Source organism: Oryzias melastigma, linkage group LG1 (assembly GCF_002922805.2).
Source record: "Oryzias melastigma strain HK-1 linkage group LG1, ASM292280v2, whole genome shotgun sequence".
Taxonomy (NCBI): Eukaryota; Metazoa; Chordata; class Actinopteri; order Beloniformes; family Adrianichthyidae; genus Oryzias; species Oryzias melastigma.
In genome coordinates this window covers 6,974,963-6,998,763 of record NC_050512.1, presented here as the reverse complement: position 1 = coordinate 6,998,763, position 23,801 = coordinate 6,974,963, and the positions used below count along the sequence as shown (strand labels likewise).

The 23,801-nt window shown below is 40.6% G+C and overlaps 2 protein-coding genes across 5 annotated transcripts; both read left to right on the top strand.

The window, feature by feature from the left end:
* Positions 1 to 1,123: 1,123 nt before the first annotated feature.
* wbp1lb (WW domain binding protein 1-like b) lies at positions 1,124 to 14,975 on the top strand. Of its 4 annotated transcripts, none has more exons than XM_024259536.2 (5): positions 1,124 to 1,561; positions 3,589 to 3,657; positions 8,985 to 9,087; positions 12,134 to 12,295; positions 12,461 to 14,975. In XM_024259536.2, the coding sequence occupies exons 1-5, from the start codon at positions 1,499 to 1,501 to the stop codon at positions 13,246 to 13,248; spliced, it is 1,185 nt and encodes a 394-aa protein (XP_024115304.1). In that variant the 5' UTR covers positions 1,124 to 1,498; the 3' UTR covers positions 13,249 to 14,975. The 4 variants fall into 4 exon arrangements, with proteins under 4 accessions (XP_024115304.1, XP_024115305.1, XP_024115306.1 ...); XM_024259538.2 differs by lacking the exon at positions 1,124 to 1,561 and adding an exon at positions 1,584 to 1,697; XM_024259537.2 differs by lacking the exon at positions 3,589 to 3,657 and having other exon boundaries at positions 1,125 to 1,561.
* Positions 14,976 to 15,400: 425 nt separating this feature from the next.
* as3mt (arsenite methyltransferase) lies at positions 15,401 to 23,067 on the top strand. Its single transcript, XM_024259541.2, has 11 exons — positions 15,401 to 15,470; positions 15,631 to 15,679; positions 16,333 to 16,460; positions 16,534 to 16,684; positions 17,013 to 17,149; positions 17,228 to 17,297; positions 18,795 to 18,876; positions 20,341 to 20,472; positions 21,618 to 21,757; positions 21,822 to 21,944; positions 22,621 to 23,067. Exons 1-11 carry the CDS (start codon positions 15,454 to 15,456, stop codon positions 22,729 to 22,731), a joined length of 1,140 nt encoding a protein of 379 aa, XP_024115309.1. The 5' UTR covers positions 15,401 to 15,453; the 3' UTR covers positions 22,732 to 23,067.
* The last annotated feature ends 734 nt before the right edge of the window (positions 23,068 to 23,801 follow it).

Sequence of the window (23,801 nt, the reverse complement as noted above, 5' to 3'; positions counted from 1 at the left end):
CAGCTCATTTGAATTAATCTATAATATCGTTATATCGTTCAGTCTTATATCAGAGCGTCTCTAAGCTGGTTTTGACTAAAATCATCAAAACTATATTTGTTCAAGTTAGACTCAAATCCATTACGACAAATGTTTGCTGGAGGATCTTCTACACTAGGGATGTTACCAGGAAGTTAAAGAGTCTCTGTTAAGTGTTTGATTTATAAAAGGATATTTTAATTAAATAATAGAGACAGGTAGTTTCCAGTGGCAGCTAGAACTTAAGAAGCGGCCTTCATACGCAGGAGTGCTGGGCAGATCGATCCAAAATATTGATAGCATTGATCTCAAGTTGCTATCGGATTGATACTGGCCTGCAGAGATCATTATTTCCACTCTTGTTTGTAAGTTTTCTGTATTTCCAACAGGACCCAGCTGAGTCGCTGTCTCACCACTCTCACCAGTGAGATCTCAGCAGTAGAAAAAGAACACGCAGGCGCCATGCATTGTTCACCCTATTTCCACTCATTTAAATGCTGTTTTAAACGAAATATTTAGTTTTACACTGAATATTTAGCTCCAGGCTAAATATTTAATCTTTAACTAAATATTTAGTGTTTAAACTAAATATTTAGATTCAGGCTAAATAATTAGTTACAAAACCTTAATATTTAGTTTGGAAAATAAATAGATCTAAATTTTTAATGTGCAAACTAAAGGTATTTAATTTCATAAAATTAAATATTTTGTTCGTAATCTAAATATATAACACTAAAATAAATATTTAGCTTAAAATAAATATTAAGCTTGCTGACTAAATATTTAGTTAGTAAATGTAACATTTATAAATACACTAATTTAAAGGGTTAAAATATGTAAATGGAAAAAGAGACCTTTTTTTTCCACCCGAAAAACGCTAAATATCCGAAAACATCGATGTCAAAACTTTACTTCGCTGATTTAAAAACGGCACCCCATAATTTAGCCTTTAAAGAAAAGTTTCAAACAATCGTGGAAATATCGATATATGTGGCTGGTATCAATCCGATACCAACTTAAGATCGATACTATCGATATTTTTGGATCGATCCGCTAAGCCCTAACAAATGTAGCACTAGGAAAGAGGCCTTGTGCTCACGCGCACTGCTCGATGATTGGTCAACATCCCTGCAGCTGGTTCGAGTTAACCAACCACGTTCCAGTCCGCAAAACAACTTCTGCTCCGCGGTGCTGTGCGGTCCGCCCGTCACGTTGCGCACATGGATCCGGGCTCGGTGACCACACCACACCCAGCTGACCGGAGCGGAGAGTCCTCTCCGGGGAACGCCTCGTGCAACAGCTGCATCCGGAGCACCGACGCACCGGCTGCGCGCAGAGGAGGCGGCGCTTGCAGCGGCCTCTCGACACGACGCGAGCCAGCCCGGAGCCCGATGTTTTCCCTGTAAACTTGTTCGTGGGTCTGCCCGCTCATGACTCCGCGCTTCCGCTTTCTCCTGGATTGAATGTTTTTTCTCCTAAAATGGGATTATTTTTACACGCTGCTGTCGCCTCCGTCTCTCCCACGGAGTCCGCGGCGGATGAGGTAAGTTGAGCCCTACATGGCGAGCTGTCAGCTGACCCCCCCGGCGGAGTTACAAAAGAGTCCGAGCGAGCTCGGAGAAGGTTGTTTTCTGACAGCTCGTGTCGCCTAAAAAGCCGAGAGAAGAAGAAGGTCTCCGGTGAGCAGCCTGTTAGCTTCCGTAGCTAACCCAGTTAGCACGGCTAAAGTGTTTTTGTCCGGAGTCCGTGTGTCTGCTGCTGACTCCTCGCTTTCTCTCAGGTTACTAAACTTCTTTAGGAAGAGTTTCCTTCACATTCGAGCGACCGTCCCGACAACAACACCCGCGTTCACGCTCCAGGCCCAACTATGCTCTCCACCAGCTAGCAAAACACTTAGCCGGCTAACATTTCTGTTAAAGTTTGTGTCAAGGTTATATTAGATATCAGTTGTTATCACTTTTATTATTTATACTCATTTTTTGCCTCTAGTTATTACATTGAAAATGTTTATGCCTTATGAAACACTTTGTGTTACATATTTTTGAAACGTTCTTTATAAATAAAGTTGGATTCTTAAAATTCTCGCCATTTTTCTGCGCGAGAGCCTTCATGAGGGGATGAACAAAAATTGTTTTTAAAAACAGCACTGGCCTTAATCCACTTTCATTCTTTCCAAATCCTGGTACCGTGTGCAGCTTGGCATTATGTTTGCATTTTAATGTATGCATTAATGCTGTGAGGTTCATCTTAAGCTCCGCCTCTTGCTTTCCCAGGTATAGTCAGATCCACAGTGTTTGTAACTACAGGTTTCATGAGGAGAGATCAGCTGTAACCTTAGCCAAAATCAACCAACCTGTAACATTTTCTAGGAAAAAATTCTGCAGGAAATAATCAGAAATTTGCCTCTGTGGGTGCGGAAGTAAGCCTCTGCTGATATCCCATCATCTCTTTGTAGCATACAGCCCCTCAAGCTAATATTGGTCGTGCAATAAAAATGACTTGCTACATCGTAGTTATCCAGCTGTACAGTTCTAAGTCGGATGAGAAAAATGAAGAAGTTCATGGATCTATTTGTCTGCAAGCATCAGAATTGTAGTGGAGCCGGGAGACTTTGTCTTGCCCATTTCAACCACTTTTTTTTCATTTGCTCCTGATTTGAATACAGAAATACTCAGAAACACAGTTTTAATCTCAAATTCTTAAATATATGTTCTCCATCATCAGAAAAATGCTAGAAGAACATGTTAAAAACACCAAAAACATGATTTTTTTATTTGAGTGAATCTACTTGTTTCAAACATTTTAGGCAATAAATTAGATGTAAATCTGTCACAAAGGACTTCTTTCCTGTTTCATACGTCAATGTTTGATAACTTAAGTAGTATTGTTTTAGAAGTAATTCTCCACCTGCTTGACTGCAGCCTGGGGCTCATCTACCCTTCTGGTCAATGTCAGTGCAGATGGACGTCCACAGCTACACGCGTACAGTCAGACTGACTCAAAAAGTGAAGGAAATTTTCCTGCTGGTTAACAGCATGTGTGCAGAATGTGCCACTGCAGTTTTCTGAGCTAAATGGAGCAGATGGACGTTTTTTTGTTGCTTTTTGTTTTTTTTAGATGGTTCGCCTCATGTTTTTCACACTGGAGCAACCCAAAGTTACAATCATTCACCTTCATGTCCCAACTGATTAATGAGCTATTGGGTCTGCAGCTCAACCTTCTGAAGAAAAGGAAAAAAACAAAACAAAATGCCTTCTGGTGATGATGTCACATTTGTTCACAAAGGAAAGTTAGGCTCCTAAAGGGGATTCTCTGAAGGAGTTCCAGAAACATGGCAGACCACAGCGGAAGCGGTTTGAGTAATTTGGGGTGGGGGTGTTATTTAAAAAAATAAAGATAAACATCAAATTTGAAACCAAATGAAGATGCTGATCATTTGTATTATCCTGCACGGCTGTTGGCGAAGAAGTTGCTTGAATGCGTTTGCTTTCTGTCAGACGTTGTAAATGAATCACCTTCTTAAAAAAATGAGCCATTTTTCACCCCCCTTTTGTTTTTGCTTGTTTTTAGGAAGACCAGAACCCAACCAAGCAAATGTGGGAGAGTAGATTTATGTGGGACAGTGCGGGTCACAGAGAGGTACTGTAGTCCTAACTTAGACATGTTGTGTCTTTGTCTGACATGGGAAATGGTATAGAGGCTGCCTGCTAAAGCACAGGCTTACCATTTGACAATACTGTTGTGCTGTTTTCGCTAAACATAGACGTTTGAAAAACTTCTTAGCAGTGCCATGCTTGGTGATTAGCGCGGGAATCTGTAAGACCCTGTAGAATGCCCTATCCAGTAATGGGGCAGCAGATTCAACTGCTTGACATCCAAGGGGGACATGTGGTCACCCATATGTTTGGGTTTCCAGTCTTTCTCTGCAGCAGGGGTGTCAAACTCGATCGCACAAGGGGCCAAAATCCAAAACACACCTTAGGAACGAACAGGATAAACATTTATTGAACACTCTAAAACTAAATGTTTAAAACTGTAACTTTTTAATATAATAATGAACTAGATATATAGCGTCACCTGCGATAATGCTAGTGTGAATGCAGTAAGCTGAATTTGGCTGCCGAAGATTCTAGTGCTGCTAGCTGAAAATGCTGAAGTTGATAGCCAGGCTAAGGTGTAGCTGAAATATTAGCTTAAATCCAAAATAGTCTATACAATGAAAAAAAGCCAAAATTAGCCAAAACAGCTAACATGTAGCTGAAATATTCGCTAAACTCTTAGTAAATGCTAAAATAATCAAAAATCTATCAGAATGCCAATTTTTCAAACTTTGAAACCATAACTTTTTAACATAATTTTGAATAATAAAAAAGAAGGAATATTACTCCAGAATAAATCAACTTAAACCTTAAATAACTTTTAGTATTTTACTCTCCATAAAAAATATATTTTGTCAAAGTTATACAAGTTAGAAATGAGCGCAAGATGACATCGGTCCATTAATAACAAAGTGATCTGGAGGGCCGGATATGATTACTGGGAGGGCCGGATCCGGCCCTCGGACCTTGACACGTGCTCTACAGGGTTCAGTATTTGAAACCAACTAAAGTTTTGGTCAGAATGCAGCTTTTTCAGCTTTTTCCAGACACAGAAACCAATCAAAGACCTGTTTTAGTGAGCGCTGCACATGTCCCTCCTTCTCATGATGCACAGCTTTGATCCCCCAAGTCCACCTCTTATCGTTCAGGTCTCCCAGCAGTGGTTGTCCGTTGTTGCTTATTTGTCCTGAGCGATCCCTCCTGCTCCTCTGACGTTGGGTTTCAAACGGTCAGTGTCTCGTTTTGATCGCTCATTTTTGTGGCCGAGCTGAATAACATCGAAGAGGACGTCTGGGCTGATTTGTCTAGTTCTGTAGGACTCTGAAGTCCAGGCAGAGAGACCTAAAGAAGTTCACGTCCTGTCGCCGTTTGTGAGGAGATTTTCAACTCTTTTCAGCAGCTTCTTATTAAGGCTTATTATGTTGCAGCGCTGCAGTCGCTTCAGTAACCAGATCTGCCTTTAATCTGCGCTTCAGCATGAGAGAGGTGGATTGTTTGGTTGTTGCGTGCTCAAGCGGGAGATGGGAATCTGGTCTTTGCGGATTCTTTGCTTAGTCGGTTGTTTGCCAAGACAAGCTGAGATCTGAGATTGTTTTGTTTAGAACAGACATTTTTGTTTCACTTGGTTATTGTGCGTGCACGTTAGCTCTGTGGATCCTCTGCTCCTGTGCTGTCCCGCACAGAGCGTCCCGTCTGTCAGGCGCATGTGAGGAAAACAAGTCTCACCGAGATGAGAAACAGGAGATGCCGTGAAATCGTCCTGTGCCCGGCTGGCTTTTCAGGAATGTCGTGTTGATAAACAGGCCGGCGCTTTTCCCTGTCAGCATTTTCTGATATTCAGATCTGGTGTGTCACCGATCTGTGCTCCTGCCTCCCGCTTTCTCACCGCCTTATCATCATGCAGAGGAGTAGCTTGGAGCTCTGCTGGAGCTTGGAAATTTCCGTAAAGCAATCCGCGTCCAGTGTTTGGGCTGCGTTAGAGTGGGGTGAGGGTTGGTGTGTGTGCTGCTGTGGGTAGGGTCAAGAAGCAAAGAAACTGTCGGGCTCAGCATTTGCTTCCACTTTCTGGATCAGGACTCGTCATGTCCCTGAATGCAGGTGCTCCGCCGGTAACGTAAAACCCTCTTTCTCCTCTTCTTCTGCACCCTGTGAGGTGACCAAACAGTTCGGTCAGGAGTTTTCGAACCACATTCCTGCCCTTCCCAATGACCGTCGACCCTGTGTGCTTCCACCTGTTGACTTTTCACAGCGTGGATGGCTGGTTTTGATTGTCCATGCTGCTCATTTGCTTTATTGACAGTTGACACAAGACAACAGGTTGTTGAAGTGCAGACAGTCGACTTCTGGTGGGGATTGTTCAGTCTTCTGATCTGATCCGCTTTTATTCTGAGATCATGCAATGACACCCTGGGGGTTTTGTGTAGGGTTGGGTATTGCCAATAATTTCCAGATTCAATTCAGCACAGCCTGGATTGATTAGATTCTGATGTTTTTCGATTCTTTCAATCTGCTCAATTCAATTCAGTTTTGAGTTTACATGGTTTACACATTTAGACCATTTTTTTTAGAAATACATTAATAATCTATATGTATGTTTTGAAGATATTCATATTAATCTGATATTGTAAAATGTTTTTTGTGAAACTATAATGAGATTGTTAATATCATACAGTGTTTCATGGATTCTCAAACAGAGAAACTCCAACAATTGTTCTGCCTCTCCTGGAGGGCGTTTCATTTTGGCCACTAGGTGACGATCGCGGTATAGCAGTGCACCTTATTCCAGAAGAAGAAAGTATGTGCAAAAAACGGTGTTTTAGACCACAATGATGATTAAGCGTAAATTTATTTTTTATACATCATAGTTTTCCTCATTAGAACACAGTTGATTCGTAAATAGTCTTTGTTCATATTTATCAAGCTTATACTTAGAAAATGGGTGATGTCATGTTGCCATTTACCAAAAAGAAAAAAAAGCAGTTGGCATGCGTCCAAATGGCATTTAAAGGTAACTGGATAGTCCTGCTCTATTTATTCTTTTAGGGCTTGTGGAGTAGTGATGGAATTCAGGTGGTTTGACATGTCAACTGTTGGATTTTGTTTATTTACTAGGGTTTATTTAAAAATCCAACCAAACAAGCAGCAGTACAAACAGCAGCACACAAACACTCATCACCCTGGTGTCATTGTAAGCATTTTTTTATGGTAAAGTCCCACCCCAACCATCTTTTGAGCTATTGTAAAAGTCTTCCCAGTGATTTTTCTCATTATGATTATAATCTTTTGAGCAACAATCCTGTGTTTTTTTCGAGAACATAGTTTCTGCAGAGCGTTTGGAGTTCAGTAGAAATTCAACTCTGAGTTGTGGGCGGGACTTTTGGCACAGAGTAAACCTGCCCCTGCTTCCAGACATCCTCATACATGTTCTCGTGTTAATGTAAAGCCCCTCACACCGTCAACCTAACATCAGCGGTGCATCAGATATGAGGAACAATATTAGCGCTATCCAACCGTACCGTTTTGAGCCAGATCCTAGCTCAGATGAGGAAAAAAAAGATGTTAATGGATCTAGTAATCTACAAGTGCATGGATTGGAATGAAGCAGAGCAGGGAGCTCGTGACCTGCTGATTGTAGGGCTCGGTATCGCTTATAATTTCCAGAATTGTTTAGATTCAACAGAGCCTAGATCGGTTCAATTCCGATTTCTTTTTTTTTGTTTTTTTCCTCGATTTTCTTTTCTTTTTTTTTTTTTCTTTTTTTTTGATCCTCTCAATTCAATTTGATTCAATTCAATTTTGAGTTCACACATTTAGACACACTTGTTTAGAAATACATGAATAATTTACCATTTGTTTTGAATATATTTATTTTAATCTGATACAGCTCACATACTGTAAAATGTGTTAGTGAAATAATGAGATTGGTAATAGCATACAGTGTTACATAGTTTCTCAAAAAGAGAAGGTCTAATAAAATGTTTAGATCATTAATATTGTAAACATTGTTCTGCCTCTCTTGGAGGGTGTTTCTCTTTGGCCACTAGGTGGAGCTCTTGCAATAGCAGTACACTTTTTTTCAAGAAGAATAAGCAATGAGCTAAAAAAGGTTCTTCAGACTACAAATGGTTACTTTAAAAATGTTTCCTAAAAATAGAAAATGAATGTGTGTTTATAAAGATGTTCAATTAGTCAGCAATGTAAGTTTACGTCGACAGAGCGTTAGCATTAGCCGTCGTATGGGAAATTCCATTAAACGTTAGCATCAAGCTAGCCGACTTTAGCTTTATGTCTTAGATTGATCTCTATTTTTATGGATCAATTAATCTTTTATCTTATCGATTCAAATTGATTTTATCAACCAAGGAGCTTCTTTATCATAGCTTCTAGCTTTCTCCAATGGCATTTTTTCATCTGGTCCTGATTTGCATGTATTTGAACAAAACATTCCTCAGCATTGCAACTTAAACTGGATTTTCTTTAAATATCTCCTCCGTCATCATAAAATTGCCTCAAGCACACATGAAAAAACGCCAAAAGCAGGATTTTTATTGGAATGAGGCTTTAGGGTACTCGTATAGAGTCTACATCAATTCATGAAGTTAAAGGCAAACAGACGTATAATAACATTTAAACTGTCCCATCAAATTTGATCACGTTTTTTTCTTTAGTCTTGCATGCATTGCAGTTTTAATTGACGCTAACGAGGATCTGGTTGAGTAGTGCCTTTGATTTTGAACAGTATTATCCTGATAGATTTGTCCTCTTCTCTCTGCTTTACTGAACTTTTGTTCTCATGTGGGTTTAGTCTCTGCAGCATGAGCAGGTTCTCAAAGAAAACTGGATCAGAACTTGGAAGTAGACTGAGGTGAGCCTCTTGGATGTCGCATGAAAACAGCACAGGTTTTGTTCTGCACTTCAAAACCAAAGTGGGTCATTGATCGGAGCGCTCTTCTCGTTTTTTGAAGGCGCTCTGGGAGTGGTGGGATGGGGTTTAATCAGGTCAGTATCGGGACGCTCTAATGAAACTGATGTGGATCATCTGTCAGCACCTGCTGGTCTCTTCATCTGAAGATTACCCAAATATGAGAGGGAGAAATGATCAAGTGATGACATTTTTGTCTGAAGAGTCACCTTGGCTGTGTTGTCTGTCTAGACTACAAAACAAGTGTCAGGCAGAACTCTGACACCAAATGAGTGAAGGATGTGTACTGTAAACAACAATCAGGCAGGAACTCTGCTTATTGCTGTGCACATACAGCTGCAAGCACAAAGGGCCAAAGTACAGCGCTGCTTTAAACACAGTTTTCCTTTTAGGTTGTGATTTATAGTTTGCTTGAAGTGACCATGTTTCTCGTCCTCTCGCTGCAGAACCTGCTCCGCTGTGAGGGCGTGAACAACCAGACCTACTTCTGCGAGTCTGGACACTGCTGTGGAGAATCCCAGTGCTGTAGTTACTACTATGAGCTGTGGTGTAAGTCTTTGTCCTCTTCAGTCTCTCTTTGTTTTTTTGTTTTTTTGTTTTTTTAAATGATATTTTCACTGACGTAAACCTCCTTCATGAGTCTGAGCTGCATGGCCGGTTTTGTAAGGTCACACTTTTCCTTCTGAAACCAAAATAAACCCTCACAAACTTCTCCACAAAAGCAAACTTCTCTTGAGTTTGAGACCATTTAACCCAGAGTTCATTTTATCTGATGGTCTTCTTGGTTCTGCAGGTGTTAAAGCTCACCTGAACATTGGACCAAACGAGAACTCTTGCAGATGAACTCTGGTGCAGTTCACTTCAGTGTGAATGCAGATGGACTGCCCTGCAATACAACAGGGAGTGATTTATGCCCCACCCTCTTGGAGTAGGAAAGAAACAAATGTTGCTCACGGGGCAGATGAGGAGAAACAGTCAAACCCAAAAACACTTTAATCAAGTCACAACAATTTTTTTTTGGTTGTAAGTTGTTCCACTTAAGAGTTGAGGGATCTGTAATGTTCTTCATAGGTACACTTAAAAAAGGAATCCAGCAAATCACGTTGTGTGATTCTGAAAGAATTTATTTGTGTGATGGTGCAGAAAACTTATTTGATCTATAGCAAAAGTTTACCCCAGTACTTTATACATTAGCCCTGGTTTCAATTAGGGCTGGGTATTAGTAATTAGTAATTTCCAGAACTGATTTGATTTACCAGAGCCTGGATGGATTCAATTCCGAGCGTTAGCGTTATCCGTCCTATGGGAAATTCCATTAAATGTTAGCATCAAGCTAGCAGACTTTAGCTTCATGTGTTGGATCAATTTCTACTTTTATGGATCGATTATTGATCTGTTAATCTTAGATCAATTCAAATCGATTATTCGATTTTATCAACACTGCTGTCAAATGAACAGATCTAGTCTTTGTTCCACAATCTAAATAACTGAGCTTGTAAATATTGATTGCCCAAGACCAGAAAGGAGGGGATTGATGAAGTTCAACGGCATGACTGGCTGATTAACTTGACAAAATGAAGTCAAAAAGCCCATTTCCTATTAAAAACACTTAAAAGTTCTGCACAAAGAAAAAAAAAACACTAATACACATACAAATAAAATTAGAACAAAAATAGAACCTACATATTTTATTATTTTTGCCTAACGCCTTCTCTCTTCAGTGTTTATGTCACTGTCAGAAAGTGAACGCTGCAGATTCTGGCTGAGCTTCCTCCGGTTTGTGCGATCAAGAAAGATGTTCAACACTGGCAGCACATATTTAGAAAATAATTGCTTTCCCCTAAAAAATCAACCCAAAAAAGCTTAAAAGACATGCTTCCAATGCAGCAATCTGTATCTTGGCTGCACAAATTACGTGTGGCCAACAGGAATGTCCATCAATTTTTGTGCTGGTCACACGTAAACATGGGAAAACATCAGCCTTGTTTTAAAACATCACCAAGCTAAATGAACCAAGCTAGCATGCTACTTTACCATAAACTTCACACTCACCAGGCTGATTTCTCTATTAAAATGTGATTCCTGTACTGTGACAATTCCTCTCCATTGGATTATTTTGTTGTCAAGGTTTTTGAAGTTGATTGCAAAACATTGCGTCTGCTTTTGAGATTCTTTGCCTACTTATTTGGACCTTCCATAGTAATGCTGCATGTCTGTCACGGCGTATGTCACGTGAAGGCCAGTCCAATTTTCACCTGGGCAAATGCTGACATAAGCAGGGGGACCTTTGGAGCTCTGGAGGATTTGAGGACTTGGTGTGCTACTAGAAGTAGTAACAGGGCTGAGACTTGGGTATTATTTAGGAAATAAATACTTATTTTCTGCAACATTATTCAAAAAATCAATTAAAAAACAAACTTTTTAACATTGCATTGAAGTAAATAATCATTGAATCCATCAAGTATTGTATTGATTATCCCCTCAATCAACAGGTGCCTCCTTTTATGATGCCATTCATGACTGTTGACCTTTTGACTTGAAACTTGGACTGTAAAGTTCCTTTACAAAGGAGTGCAGCAGCAGCAGGAGTCTGATAAGCTGCTATTGCTACAGCTAAGTCAGTAGTTGGCAAGCTGCTACCAAAGTGACGAGCTGATCCAGTAAAAAAAAAAAAAAAAAAAAGCTGGACATCAGTTGCTCAATACTTGTTTCTACTTGTTATAAAATCAGTTTTTTTTTTTCCGGGGGTGCAAGATGGCCTGCAGACTTTCTCTTTTTTTGGAATGTGCTTTTAGTTCATTAGCTTTAAACTAACTAAAAATAAAGACAAATAAGATGATAGTTTATTAAACTTTCAATGAATTGTGCCGTTTCTGTCCTTCATTAGTTTCTGGGATTAGAAGAAAATTGAATCAAATGAAAGAGAGATGAGTAATATATACCATCCATCAAACGCGTTTTGACATGTGACCTTTGACCCTACACCATCCATCAAACTCGTTTTGACGGGTGACCTTTGACTCTGCACCATCCATCAAACTCGTTTTGACAGGTGCCCCGCCCTCAAGATGATGTACCAATTTAATATCAGTTTTATATATAAAGCGTATATAGGGTCAAAGGTCGCCTGTCTAAATGAGTTTGATGGAAAGTCTATTCCTGATCTCTCTAATGAGGTCGGCATCTGAAACAAGGAACTATATTCACAAAAGACCAAGTTTTGGTCTCACTGACTCGAATAATGAAATAAGTGAATTTTTTGGTGCTGAAAGTTCAACTTTGTTCATCTTTACTACACTCTGACTCCACAGAATATAAAGTAACGACTTATCGACTATTAAATTAGTCGTCGACTATTTTAATTGTGGATTAGTTGACTAATCGTGGCAGTCCTAGTTTAGAATTTTCTGAGATGTTGCTCCATGAGCTTTGCTCCGTGTTTCCCATGTTTTATGCGTCTCTGCATTTAAAATATCCTCTTAATTTTGAATTCTAACAGAAGAATGCAGCTGTTCCAAGCTTTGGGTTGGAGATGTGATTGCCTCCTGCTTCTGTGTGGCTGTTGATCACAGAGATGGTTGTCTCTGCTCCTCAGGGTTCTGGCTGGTGTGGGCTATCATCTTCATATTAAGCTGCTGCTGCGTTTGTCACCATCGCCGCACCAAACACCGGCTGCAGCAGCAGCAACGGCAGCACGAGATCAACCTCATCGCCTACCGGGAGGCTCACAACTACCCGTCCGTGCCCTTCTACTTCAGTAAGCTCCGCCTCCGTCACACGTTACAGATCTGTGATCTAGATCCACCAAAAATGTGGAGGTCTGGGTGATGCTTCTCTGAACCTTGCTGGTGGTTCCCCTTACGAAAAAGTGACCCCGTTTTGACTTCAGCTGAATCATGGTTGTCTGTTTCTGCCCCCTCAGGGTTTCTGCCCAACTACCTCCTTCCTGACTATGAGGAGGTGGTTAACCGGCCGCCGACTCCGCCCCCCCCTTACACCGCCTTACTGACCGGACCGTCCTCGGTGGTTTCCAGCCCCCTAAATCCTGAGCAGCAGGATGGACACGGCCCCACCGTCCAGTCCTCCCCGGGCCCCCCCACCTCGGACAGCCTGTGCTGCAGACCGACTGAGGAGCCGCCTCCCGCCTCTTTGGACTTCACGCCGAAGCCCGAGGGCAAGCGCGCACAGACCGCAGAAGACGCGGACACGATACTACGCGGGGACGGCGTGGAGCGGCTGTCCAGCCACGGCGTGAAGGGGGACAGTGAGGAAGACTGCAGGGACCCGCTGATGAAGGACATCGGCCTGTCCGAGGACAAGGAGCGCCTCCCGAATGGCAGGAGGAGGCGCTTCACGGGGGACTCTGGGATTGAGGTGTGCGTGTGCGGCACGCGCGGCAGCGGCGTCTGCGGAGGGGCCGGGGGGACGGGCCCGGATTGCAAGGAGCTGAGGGAGCTGGAGAGCCTGCTGGGACAGGACGACGGCGAGGAGGGGGACGGCTCCGGGGACTTCTGCGACAGCTGTTCTCAAGGAGCCTCGCTCAGGGGGGAGGACGACCCACCGCCGGGGGCTGCAGACAGGAGGGCCGGAAGGGGGCCGACCGGGTCTCCCTCGCCACCAGGCGGGGGCCCGCTCCAGGAACCTGTGTGCCTCCTTCTGCACACCATCAACGAGCAGGAGGGAGGGGCCCCCAGCAGCATGGAGGGCTGAACTCTAATTGACTGTTTTATGATTACGCCCCCCCAACACACACAGTGGCCTTAATCTGTTTGGGGGGGGAGTGGAGCTTACCCCCACCGCACACTCACAGGTCTGCGTCAGTTTTCTCATTTATCACAAGCAGCAGTCCTGGGGGGGTTCCCCGCTGCCACTGAACTATTGAGCAGGATCATTGTGGGGGGGTGCAGCATGGAGCTCCTCTGTGTTCATGATACTGTACTAGATGTACAAGGACAATACAGGGGGAGGGGGTCCATGCTTCTAAAGTGCTTTTTCAGCGATTCAAAAACCGCTCTGCCTGGAAGTTCACGTCGTCTGGCGTGTCTGAGCACGAGCACTTCCTGTTTGCACACTTTCTGTAGAAGTTGTAGCAGAAAAAAAACATTTTCCTCCGTTCGGTCCTGAACCATCAGGACCTTCAGAGCATCAGCCCATGAGGCGCAGTGATGTTCTGACCCTGAGATGATGAATGATTGTAGCTCGTGCCTGAAAAACCCCACAGTGGTGGAACAATCAGTGAAACTGAAAAAAGCAGCTACCAAAAACAGGAATGTTAAGCTTCTTAGAGATTAACCGCAAAAGGGCGACTTCAGACCTCGTACTTGTGTGTCAGTCACTTTCACCAGCTTTGACCATTTTCCCATCTACCGCCTTTACTGCTGCCTTACGATAGATCAGTGAGTGACGCTGAAATGTAGCTCCACTGGTTTTAAGGAAAGTTCTGCATGTTCAACTTTTTGTAGACTAAAAGAAACGTGTTTTCCATTAATCCTTACTTCACTCGTTACTTCAGCACAACAACAAGCATCCAAGAGGGCAATCGGTTAGAGATGCAAAGGTTTGCAGGTTCATTTTTGATCCATTTCTTATTTCGTTTGCACTGCAGGATATTAGAATTCTTTAAAAAAAATAAAGAAAAAATTGCTAATTATTGGTGCAAATTGAGATTAAAACTATGTAATTCATCTGTAATTTCCTGTATTGAAAATGTTGATCCGGAGAGGCGCATCAGAAAGTTTCTGAGCTGGCCTTGAATGCATCACAAATGCTTAAAGGTGCTGGTCATTTAGATTTCCAATTTAAACCTCTTAAAATGAAAAGTCAGTGTTTGACATAACTGTTAAAATGTGCTAAAACGTGCTGGATTTCTGCTTTGATTCCCTCAATAGCATCTCTTAGCTTCTCTGCAGTCTAAATTTTGGCTTCCTGTTGGAAAAGTGAGCTGCTGGGTTACTGCAGTTTGTATCCATTATGGCCTGAATACACTCTTAAGTGCTTTAGATATAAATGCTTTTGTAACCTTAAAGAAAAAGGTGTAAGTTGAAAGTTTTAGTTAAGGAGCTCTCTTTTCATATCAGCTGATTCATTTAAAATTTATATAAAAACTGAAGAAACCACTTTATATTTGGAAAATCTGTACAGTAGCTTTATTCTGAACCAAAATGTGTTTTTCATCTCTTTAAAAGGAAATCATTAGATTTATTGATATGAACCGTTTTGGGTATTAAGTTGTTCATCTGAGGAAAAAGTTTGTTAATCTGAGGTTGTTTGAAGGGTTAATCCTACTAACTGTACGCGTTTGTAAAGATATTGGCTGATTTTTGCCAAAGACACCTTGTTATGGTTTGTGCTTTTGCACATACTTGTTTGAATGTTTTGATCATAAGCCATTCATTGTAAGATGGATGTATGTTCAATAAACATTGAATTTACACAAACCGATGTCTTCAATATCTCTCATGAGTTTAGTGTGCATTTAGTTAAAAACAGTTTATTAGTTTAGAAAACACTGTTGTTTAATAGAAAACAAATGAGAAATAATACATTTATGTACGTCAAAAAAATGCAAACATGTCAAAGTAAAAGTGGAATTTGTTCAAGATTCATTTTATGTAATCTGATTTTTAAAGATTTGTTGAATCTTGAAAATATATTCAACCTTTAAGAGATGTTTTTGTGAAGTTTTTTGGTTATTTACTTCTTCGTTAATACTCACCCGCTGAAAGAAATGAAGTATAAACACTATTATTTGCCATTAATTATTTATCATTAATTTCTTAAGTCATTAATCTGAAAAAAAGTTTATTTTTGTATTCGTATCATTTTATTTTGAAAACCATCGGAAATGATTGCGAGCGTCAGCAGGAAGTGACGTATCATCTGGACTTTAAACTCAGAACTTTTCGTCTAAAATCGATGGCTGAAGACAGCAGGTATGCTAAGCTCTGTTTTTCTCCTTTTCACCTCACAGAATAGAGTCAAGTAAAGCGCGCGTGCTGCTCACGTGACGTAACGTGACACTGAACCATAGACTGTAAAAGTAATTCTTATATACAGTCTATGGACTTAACAGAAAACTCTTATTTCTTCAAGCGCGCGCGGAAGTGGATTTGCTGACAGCTCCACCCACCTGGATGTGAAGGTAAAGCGCTTTGTTTTGTTTTCTTTTTCCAAAGAACTTTACTGTAAACTTTAGTTTAATAGCAAAACTATAAACTGTACGCTTACATCACCACACATATAATATTAAATAAAATAATGTGAATAAATAAGAACATATAATGAGAATGCAAAAGTAGATTTGATAAAACATTACAGGGTAAAAATTTTAAACCAACCAAAAGGGCAAAAGAGATTGGAATACGTCAAAATAAATCAGAAACTAGTTTAGATCAAAGTTTCCAAAAGCTACACATGATGTCAAGATTGGATTTAAATCTTCTCAAATCCGTTTTTGCAGAAGGTAAAGTGATGCAGGATGTGGATTCACAATATGATCGTGACACAGCAACGCTTGTGTTTGCTTTTTTGTTCCCAGAATATTTATAACATTGTTGGCCAAGTACACAACAGTCAGCCTGCTGTTTGACTGCTGATCTAGCATTTGTACATATATTTGTGGACCTTTACTTTGATAATTGTGCATTACTTCCTCTGAACCTGACAGCTGAGCTTTAGATCCTGCTAACTTCTCATCTTAAAGTTGGAGTTTTTTCAAAGTTGCCTGTTGTGGTCAGGAGTCCCTCTGGAAGTGGTTAATGGCAGCTGCTTGATGAAGGGTGTTTCTTTGAACAGGAGTACTATGGAAAGAGGCTGAAGAAAACCTCCGATCTGCAGAGCAATGCGTGCATGACTCCGGCTCAGCCGACCCCCACCTTCATCCGCGAGGCCTTGAAGAAAGTTCACCCTGAGGTCATCGCGCGGTCAGTGCAGACCCTCGTCCCTCTCCCCTGCCCCTCGCACAGCTCGGACATTCCAGTTTCGGTATCTCTACAGGTACTACGGCTGTGGCCTGCTGGTGCCGGAGAGCTTGGAGGGCTGCTCCATCCTAGACCTGGGCAGCGGCAGTGGGAGGGACTGCTACATGCTGAGTCAGCTGGTGGGCGAGAAGGGTCATGTCACTGGCATCGACATGACTGAGGGTCAGGTACCTGCGCCACAGAACACCTGTTACCTGTTGACTGCATGAACAGGATTGTTGGAGATGGAAAGAGATGCTCCTTCACAGGCATGATAAACATTAAAGAAAAAGTTTGTAAAAGAAAAGATCTAAAGAAACCAGCTGTGAAGGGGAAATTAGATTAAATTCATCCTAAAAAAACAGATCAGACTTCAGTTCTTTTCCACAATTCGACTCAAGAAACTATAACTTCTAAGGGATTTCTGCTGAAAATGTATCACTGGATTAAGTAAAAAGTGGAGCTTCTAAAGTGACTAAAGCCCAGCATGACATTGATGTTTCTGTTTCTTTTCAGCTCGATGTGGCCAGAAAATACTTGGATTATCACATGACTGAGTTTGGCTTCCAGAAGCCGAATGTCTCTTTTGTGCAGGGATACATTGAGGCTTTGACTGAGGCAGGCCTACAGAAGAACTCGTTTGACGTCATCATGTAAGATCTCCAACCTTCACCTGCCGTCTCTACCCAGCAGGTCAGGTCTTTTCAACCCTTTGCTTTGTTTTTTTCCAGCTCCAACTGCGTGGTCAATCTCTCCCCTGACAAGAGGCGCGTTCTGTCCGAAGCTTACGCTGTGCTCAAGGTTCAGACCGTCAGCAAAATCATATTAACGAAGAGCTCTGTGCAGAATTCACTCATCTTCATCACAGTGTTGGGGTTAACTGATTACAAAGTAACCAGTTACTGTCATTTAGTAACTTTTGTCAGTGACAGAGGAACATAACGAATTACAATTCAAATTTTGGTAATAAATTACAGTTACAGAACTACAGAAACCTTTGTTACTTAGTTTTTTTAGGCTCTGACTTTTTTGGTTCAATGAAACGAAACATATTAAATTTACGAATCTCTTTAATCTACAACTATTAATCTTGTAAATCTACGACTTTTAATCTAATAAATCTACGACTTTTAATCTAATAAATCTACGACTCTTAATCTCATAAATTTATGATTTTTAATCTCATGAATCTACAATTTTTAATCTCATAAATTCACGAATTTTAATCTAGTAAATCTACAACTTTAATTTCGGAAATCTACAACTTTTAATCTTGTAAATTTACGATTTATTTTTGTAAATCTACAACTTTTAATCTCGTAAATCTACAACTTTTAATCTTGTAAATTTACGAGTTTTAATCTCGTAAATCTACAACTTTAAATATTGTAAATTTACTACTTTTAATCTTATAAATCTACAACTTTCAATCTTGTAGTTCTACAATTTTTAATCTCGTAAATATACGATTATTATTCTCATAAATCTACAACTGTTAATCTCGTAAATTTACGACTTTTAATCTCGTAAATCTACAACTTTTAATCTTGTAAATTTACGACTTTTAATCTCCAAAATCTACAACTTTAAATATTGTAAATTTACTACTTTTAATCTTGTAAATCTACAACTTTCAATCTTGAAGTTCTATAATTTTTAATCTCGTAAATATACGACTTTTAATCTCACAAATCTACGATTATTATTCTCATAAATCTACAACTGTTAATCCCGTAACTCTACAACGTTTTATCTAATAAGTTTACAAATTTTAATCTAGTAAAATTTCGACTTTTAACATTGTAAATATACAACTTTTAGTCCTGTAAATCTACCATTTTTAATCTCGTATATTTACGAGTTTTAATCTCGTAAATCTGCAACCTTTAGTCTTGTAAATTTACAACTTTTAATCTCGTAAATCTACAATTTTTCATCTTGTAAATCTACAAAAATGTTAATCTAATAAATCTACGACTTTTAATCTAATAAAACTATGACTATTAATCTCTGTAATTCCACGATTTTTAATCTAGTAAATTTACGATTTTTAATCTCATAAATTTTCGACTTTTAATCTTGTAAATGCATGACTACAGTTTTTCCCTTGTGAAAGTGGAAAGTAACAAGTAGTGAATTACTTTATAAAGTAAGTAATGAATAAATCCATTCATCCAGTAACTAAAGTAAAGTTATCAATAACTTTTTAAAATCACTTTACCCAGCACTGATCCTATATTTCCTGAAGCACATTAATGAACACATTATTTATGAAACACTGCTCTTTCTGCTGACCAGGATGGGGGAGAGCTTTACTTCAGCGACATCTACTCCAGCAGCAGACTGCCAGAGCAAATCAGAAACCATAAAGTCTTGTGGGGTGAGTCAGCACAAAACTTGCTCTGATCATTTTTTTAACATGTTCTTGGTCATTTTTACTTTATTATTTTTTTATTGTTAAGTCTTTAACTGACCAATCAGATACCTCAACAAAACCAATGTTCTCCCAAGCCCGCTTTTAAGTGGAGGGGGTGTGGACTTCCTATCTCACTCGTGATTGGTTAGAGTGGTTGTCACAGAATCGTTGACTCAGACTACTCAACGCTTACTGTCGACGTTTTGCTCCAACATGGTGTTCGAATCACAAAAAATGGTGACAGAATTGACTTTGTTTAGTTGGAGCCAGAGGTAAGTCTTTTTCTATGAGTGACGTCACACTGACTCAGTCCAGTTCTCATGTTAAGTCGATGGTCAGCACTAGGAAAAACAAAACAACAACAAGAAACTTTCAGGTTCTTCTGACCCATTTCCCAGTTTAAATGAGACTTCACTGACAAGATCTTTACTTCTCCCGTTTACACCCGAGTTTACATGTCACTTTACATCATCATTTACGTCCCAGTTTATATTACTCTATTGCTAGTTGTTTACTTCCTAGTTTGTATCTTTTGTTTCCATCCCATTTTTCATTCATATACACAAGAAGTCAAAAGTTTTAGAACATTGCTATATTTTTAGTTTTTATAAATAGTTTTCATTCATTGTAAACACTCCAAATGAAAGGATCGAACACAAAAAAATTGATTCTGAAATCATTTTATTGAGTGAAATGTTCTCTGAATGTAAATCAATCAAAGTGAACTCATCCCACAGATAGACCCGGCCCTGGGCTGCATGGCACCCTCTGTCCTGGATCAAAAAACAAAGTTAGCCCCCCCTGCAGGGTCTTAAATTCAATCGTTCCAGCTGTGGATTGAACCGGGCAACTCTTTGTTTAGAAGCAAACACACTAACTGACTGCACCACCGATCAGCCAATATTTAAGTGGAAAGAAGGGGCATTTCGAATGTAGAGGTGTTGAAAAGAAAAGCACTAGATCGATAGTTAAATTTGTCGTTTTCAACCAGAGGGAAGTGAATTTACAAGCAATTTTATATTATTGTTAATATTTCTTCTTCTTGTCGTTATTATTTTTAAAACTTAAAATGAGTGGTGCTTCAAACTGTAAAAAAAAAGGAAAAAAAAGAATCATTGTGGGGCTTTAATTTCAGGAGATGGTGCCTAGGCGGCCGCCTGGGTCGCCCTTACCCGGGGCCGGCCCTGCCCACAGATATAACAGCTGAACACTTTCACTGCACTCTCTTCATGGTGGATCTGTAATATTCTTCACTTCATTCGTCTTTCCAAAAGCTGGATGGTGAATCACTGTGTCTCAATCTTTTTTCACCTTCCATCAGGAGTTTTCCACACTTACAATAAATCTGTAGTTGTACATGGCCCCCTCCCCAAATCAGCTAGAACTCTTTGTCAGAGGTGTGACTGTTGGTCTTCTTCGGTGTGTCAGGTGAGTGCCTCGGCGGCGCGCTCTGGTGGAAGGATCTTCTGCAGATGGCTGAAGCGACAGGCTTCAGTCTCCCCCGGCTGGTGACAGCCACCGCCGTCACGGTGGACAACAAGGAGCTGCAGGACATCCTGGGTTTGAAACCGTTCTCTTCATTATTGATGCTGAAAACTGCTGATTTGTTAATGTCAGTTTTCCATTGAGGATCTTCATTAATCCCACACAACTGAAACTCCTTTGGCATCCAAGCAGCATTGCCAGATTTGACTACTACCAGATTTCAGTGCTCACTAAATAGACTTGACCGATTTTTTTACATTTTTACAGATTATATGATTTTTTTAAATAACTGCTGCGTCTATTTTAATGTTTGTGAAAAATGAAACAGATCTGAGTGTGTGGAAATTTAGAAGAACATTAAAAAATCTCAACATTTTGACAGTCATCTGCCTCTTATATGCTACATACGCACCAAGCATGTGGTGCACATTCAAGAACACGTTACAGTACACGTGCTTTTAAAACAGGGTGTTCACACTGGACTGTCTCTACCCGGTACTAGCACTTGTACTCACAATTGGAAGAGATTGGTGTGAAACGTCAAAGCAATGTAAATCTGGTGAATCTTGCTCCAAGTTTTTTCTTTCACAGCTCATATGAAAGACTTGTCATACAATTCCAGCCGAGCACAAACTGCAATTATTAATTTCTCCCTCATGCTCAAATTTCAGACAGTTGGTACTACGTAGTTCCTGATTGGTTTGATGTGTTTTGTGCATAAAGTCCGTACGGACTTTAAATGTTGTAAAGCGATGTGTGAACACAATAATTTTGAACGCGCAAACCAGAAATGAGAATATAAACCCGTTTACATAGACTATTCATTGGAAATGGCCGCTTGAATGTGTGATGAACATAGTATCAGACTGTCATTTGTGTGACCAGAAGGGTCACAAATTCACCAAAAGGATCCATACAATAAAGTGTTAAAACCGCAACAGTAAAAGGAGACAGGAGATGATGGCAAAGAAGTAAAGGGGCCATACCATGATTTAACTAAGCCTTGCAGAGTAAACTGTACCTACATATATGATCCTATATTACCTTTTACACAAAAAAACTAATTATTTATAAAATATTTGTTATTTTCTGGAGTTTTTTTCTACCCAGATGTAAAACTACTCGATTCCTGAGGCTCCGCCTGCTGCTGCGTATGGGTGCCTGATCCACTTTACTGAGTTTCCAGTCTGATTTTTTTCCTGTCTGTTTCTGTCACACAGGTGATTTCAGATTTGTCTCTGCCACGTACCGCCTGTTCAAGGTCCCCAAGGGTCAGTCCAAGGGCTGTGGGGTGATGTACAACGGCGGGATTCCAGGGGCAGAGACCGTCCTCCACTTTGACTGCTGCTACACCTTTAACGTATGTGTGTGAGTCCTGTAGAAATCAGGTTTGTGTATGTTTTAACGGGTGGTAAAATCTGCAGGCCAACGAGGCAGTAGAGGTGGACCAGGAGCTGGCCAGCATCCTGAAACACTCCAGGTTTGCAGAAGACTTCACTTTCCAGCCACCAGGGGGCTCCTGTGAGCCGCGCGGCATCCCAGCTGAGGTCAGTGTCGCCCTGACAGTCTGAGGAATGAAGTTTTCTGCTGTGTGCTTTTGTCACAGTGGAGATGAGTGTGTTTCTGGTACCAGCTGGAAGAGCGTGACACACCCACGGCTGCACACGTGCACGCGCGCCGCACGCTTAGAAGGTCGAGCAGCTGCTTGCAGACATAATCAGGCTGGGGTCGTGCTGAGAACCTTGAACAGGAAGGAATGTTCTCTTCTATTGCAGTGACATCTTATCAGCTCCTGGTGTCGCACGTGCACACGCACGTCCACACATTTATCAATAGTTCTGCACTGTTTTACAAAGCTCCCTTACTCATAGATGACTGCTCTTTATATCTTCTTCTGATGTTTTTATGCATGGAGAGTACTGTAGAAGTGATTCATCACCGTCAGTCTTATCATTTAACCTTTGACCCCCCCACTACACCACACTCCTGAAGGAATCGAGGAGGTCACAGCTGATGGGACCACCAGCAGCTTTTTGTCGTTTTCTGTAAACTGCAGCTACTGAGATTTAATAAACAAGTCCTGCAAACTTCTCATCCGTGTCCCCCTCCCAAAAACAAAACACGTGGTGGGTGGGGCTTTATTTTCTGATGGCACTCCCCTTTCTTGCATGATGTCAGATAACTTCAGTGCTCTCAGCCCCTGATGCTGAATTATTGATGCAGGCGAACGCAGTGGATCCTTTCGAGCTGGCCCTCAAGTCCGGCAAGCAGGGCCTCGCCTCGGCCACAGGGGGGGGTTGCTGCAGCACTCGATCTGCTGACTGCTGCAAGTGATGATGGGAAGACCACAGGAAGTCCGATGCCGCACCGCTCCGTCAGCAGATGGGACCTTTTCACAAACGGAGACCTGCTTATGACTTTCTGTTTCCCTCTTTTTGTGTTATTCTGTAAGGAGATACAGGAGAAAAACATATGTTTCAAATTCCTCCAAACAATTTATTAAACAGAAACATAAAGAATGAGTTAAAACAATCAGTTTAGAAAGGTAAATCATTATAATGTGTATATTTAGAAATAGTCTTAAAGACGTACTCCAATGAAAATTGTGTTTTTAGCATGTTGTTGTAGCATTTTTCTCATGATGGAGGAAATGCATAAAATAATTTAAGATTAAAACTGTATTTTTGAGTTTTTCTTTATTCAAATTGTGATGGATCAGGAGCAGATAAAATCCCATAGTTTGAAAAAAGATAAGGTTTGTGACAGTACAACTGCCATGGGTCCCAGCTCTGCTCCAATTCTGATGCATCCATTGATCCAGTAGCCAACATCTTCATTTTCCTTTTTAAAATTCTATGGCTGCCTGGTTCCAATATTTTATTTTTTTTCCCACACTGTTAGGTTGGGGTTATGAAGGGCTGTAAGCTATTGGGAGAGAGTATAAACAAAGTAAAGCTGAGATAACATTTACTTCTGCCACAACAGACCTGCCCAAAACGCAAATTTCTGATGAACTCCTACTGCTCTGCAGAAAATATGTCTTAAAAAAAACTACACAGGCCTTTTGATTTTAATAAATTTTAATCAAACCCGCATAATCATAATTGACCCTTTTCACTTGACGTCACTCAAAATGGCGAGTATGAATAGTGACTTCCGGTTTACGGGTTAAAACGGCAAAGCTGACATCTGAACGCTGTTTAAAGCAATTTGTGTAAATAATAAAAGGTAATCTAACCAATTATAACCGATATTTATGCAATATTTATTTTAGAAAATGTTTTAGAAATGTCCTACCCTCCTTTGTTCACAAATTAAAGTAGAAATGTCAATAAGTCCTGCCAGCAGAAAGCTGCAAAGCTCCTTCCCCAAATTCGTATGAATGATTTTAACGAGTCAGGGAT

Bases quoted from the DNA above. Each gene is read 5' to 3' on its own strand.
- wbp1lb (XM_024259536.2), top strand. From the start codon at position 1,499: ATGGGATTATTTTTACACGCTGCTGTCGCCTCCGTCTCTCCCACGGAG. The intron at 3,658-8,984 runs GTACTGTAGTCC...CTCTCGCTGCAG, and splicing joins ACAGTGCGGGTCACAGAGAG to AACCTGCTCCGCTGTGAGGG. The intron at 9,088-12,133 runs GTAAGTCTTTGT...TCTGCTCCTCAG, and splicing joins TTACTACTATGAGCTGTGGT to GGTTCTGGCTGGTGTGGGCT.
- as3mt (XM_024259541.2), top strand. The intron at 16,461-16,533 runs GTCAGTGCAGAC...GTATCTCTACAG, and splicing joins CACCCTGAGGTCATCGCGCG to GTACTACGGCTGTGGCCTGC. The intron at 16,685-17,012 runs GTACCTGCGCCA...GTTTCTTTTCAG, and splicing joins TCGACATGACTGAGGGTCAG to CTCGATGTGGCCAGAAAATA.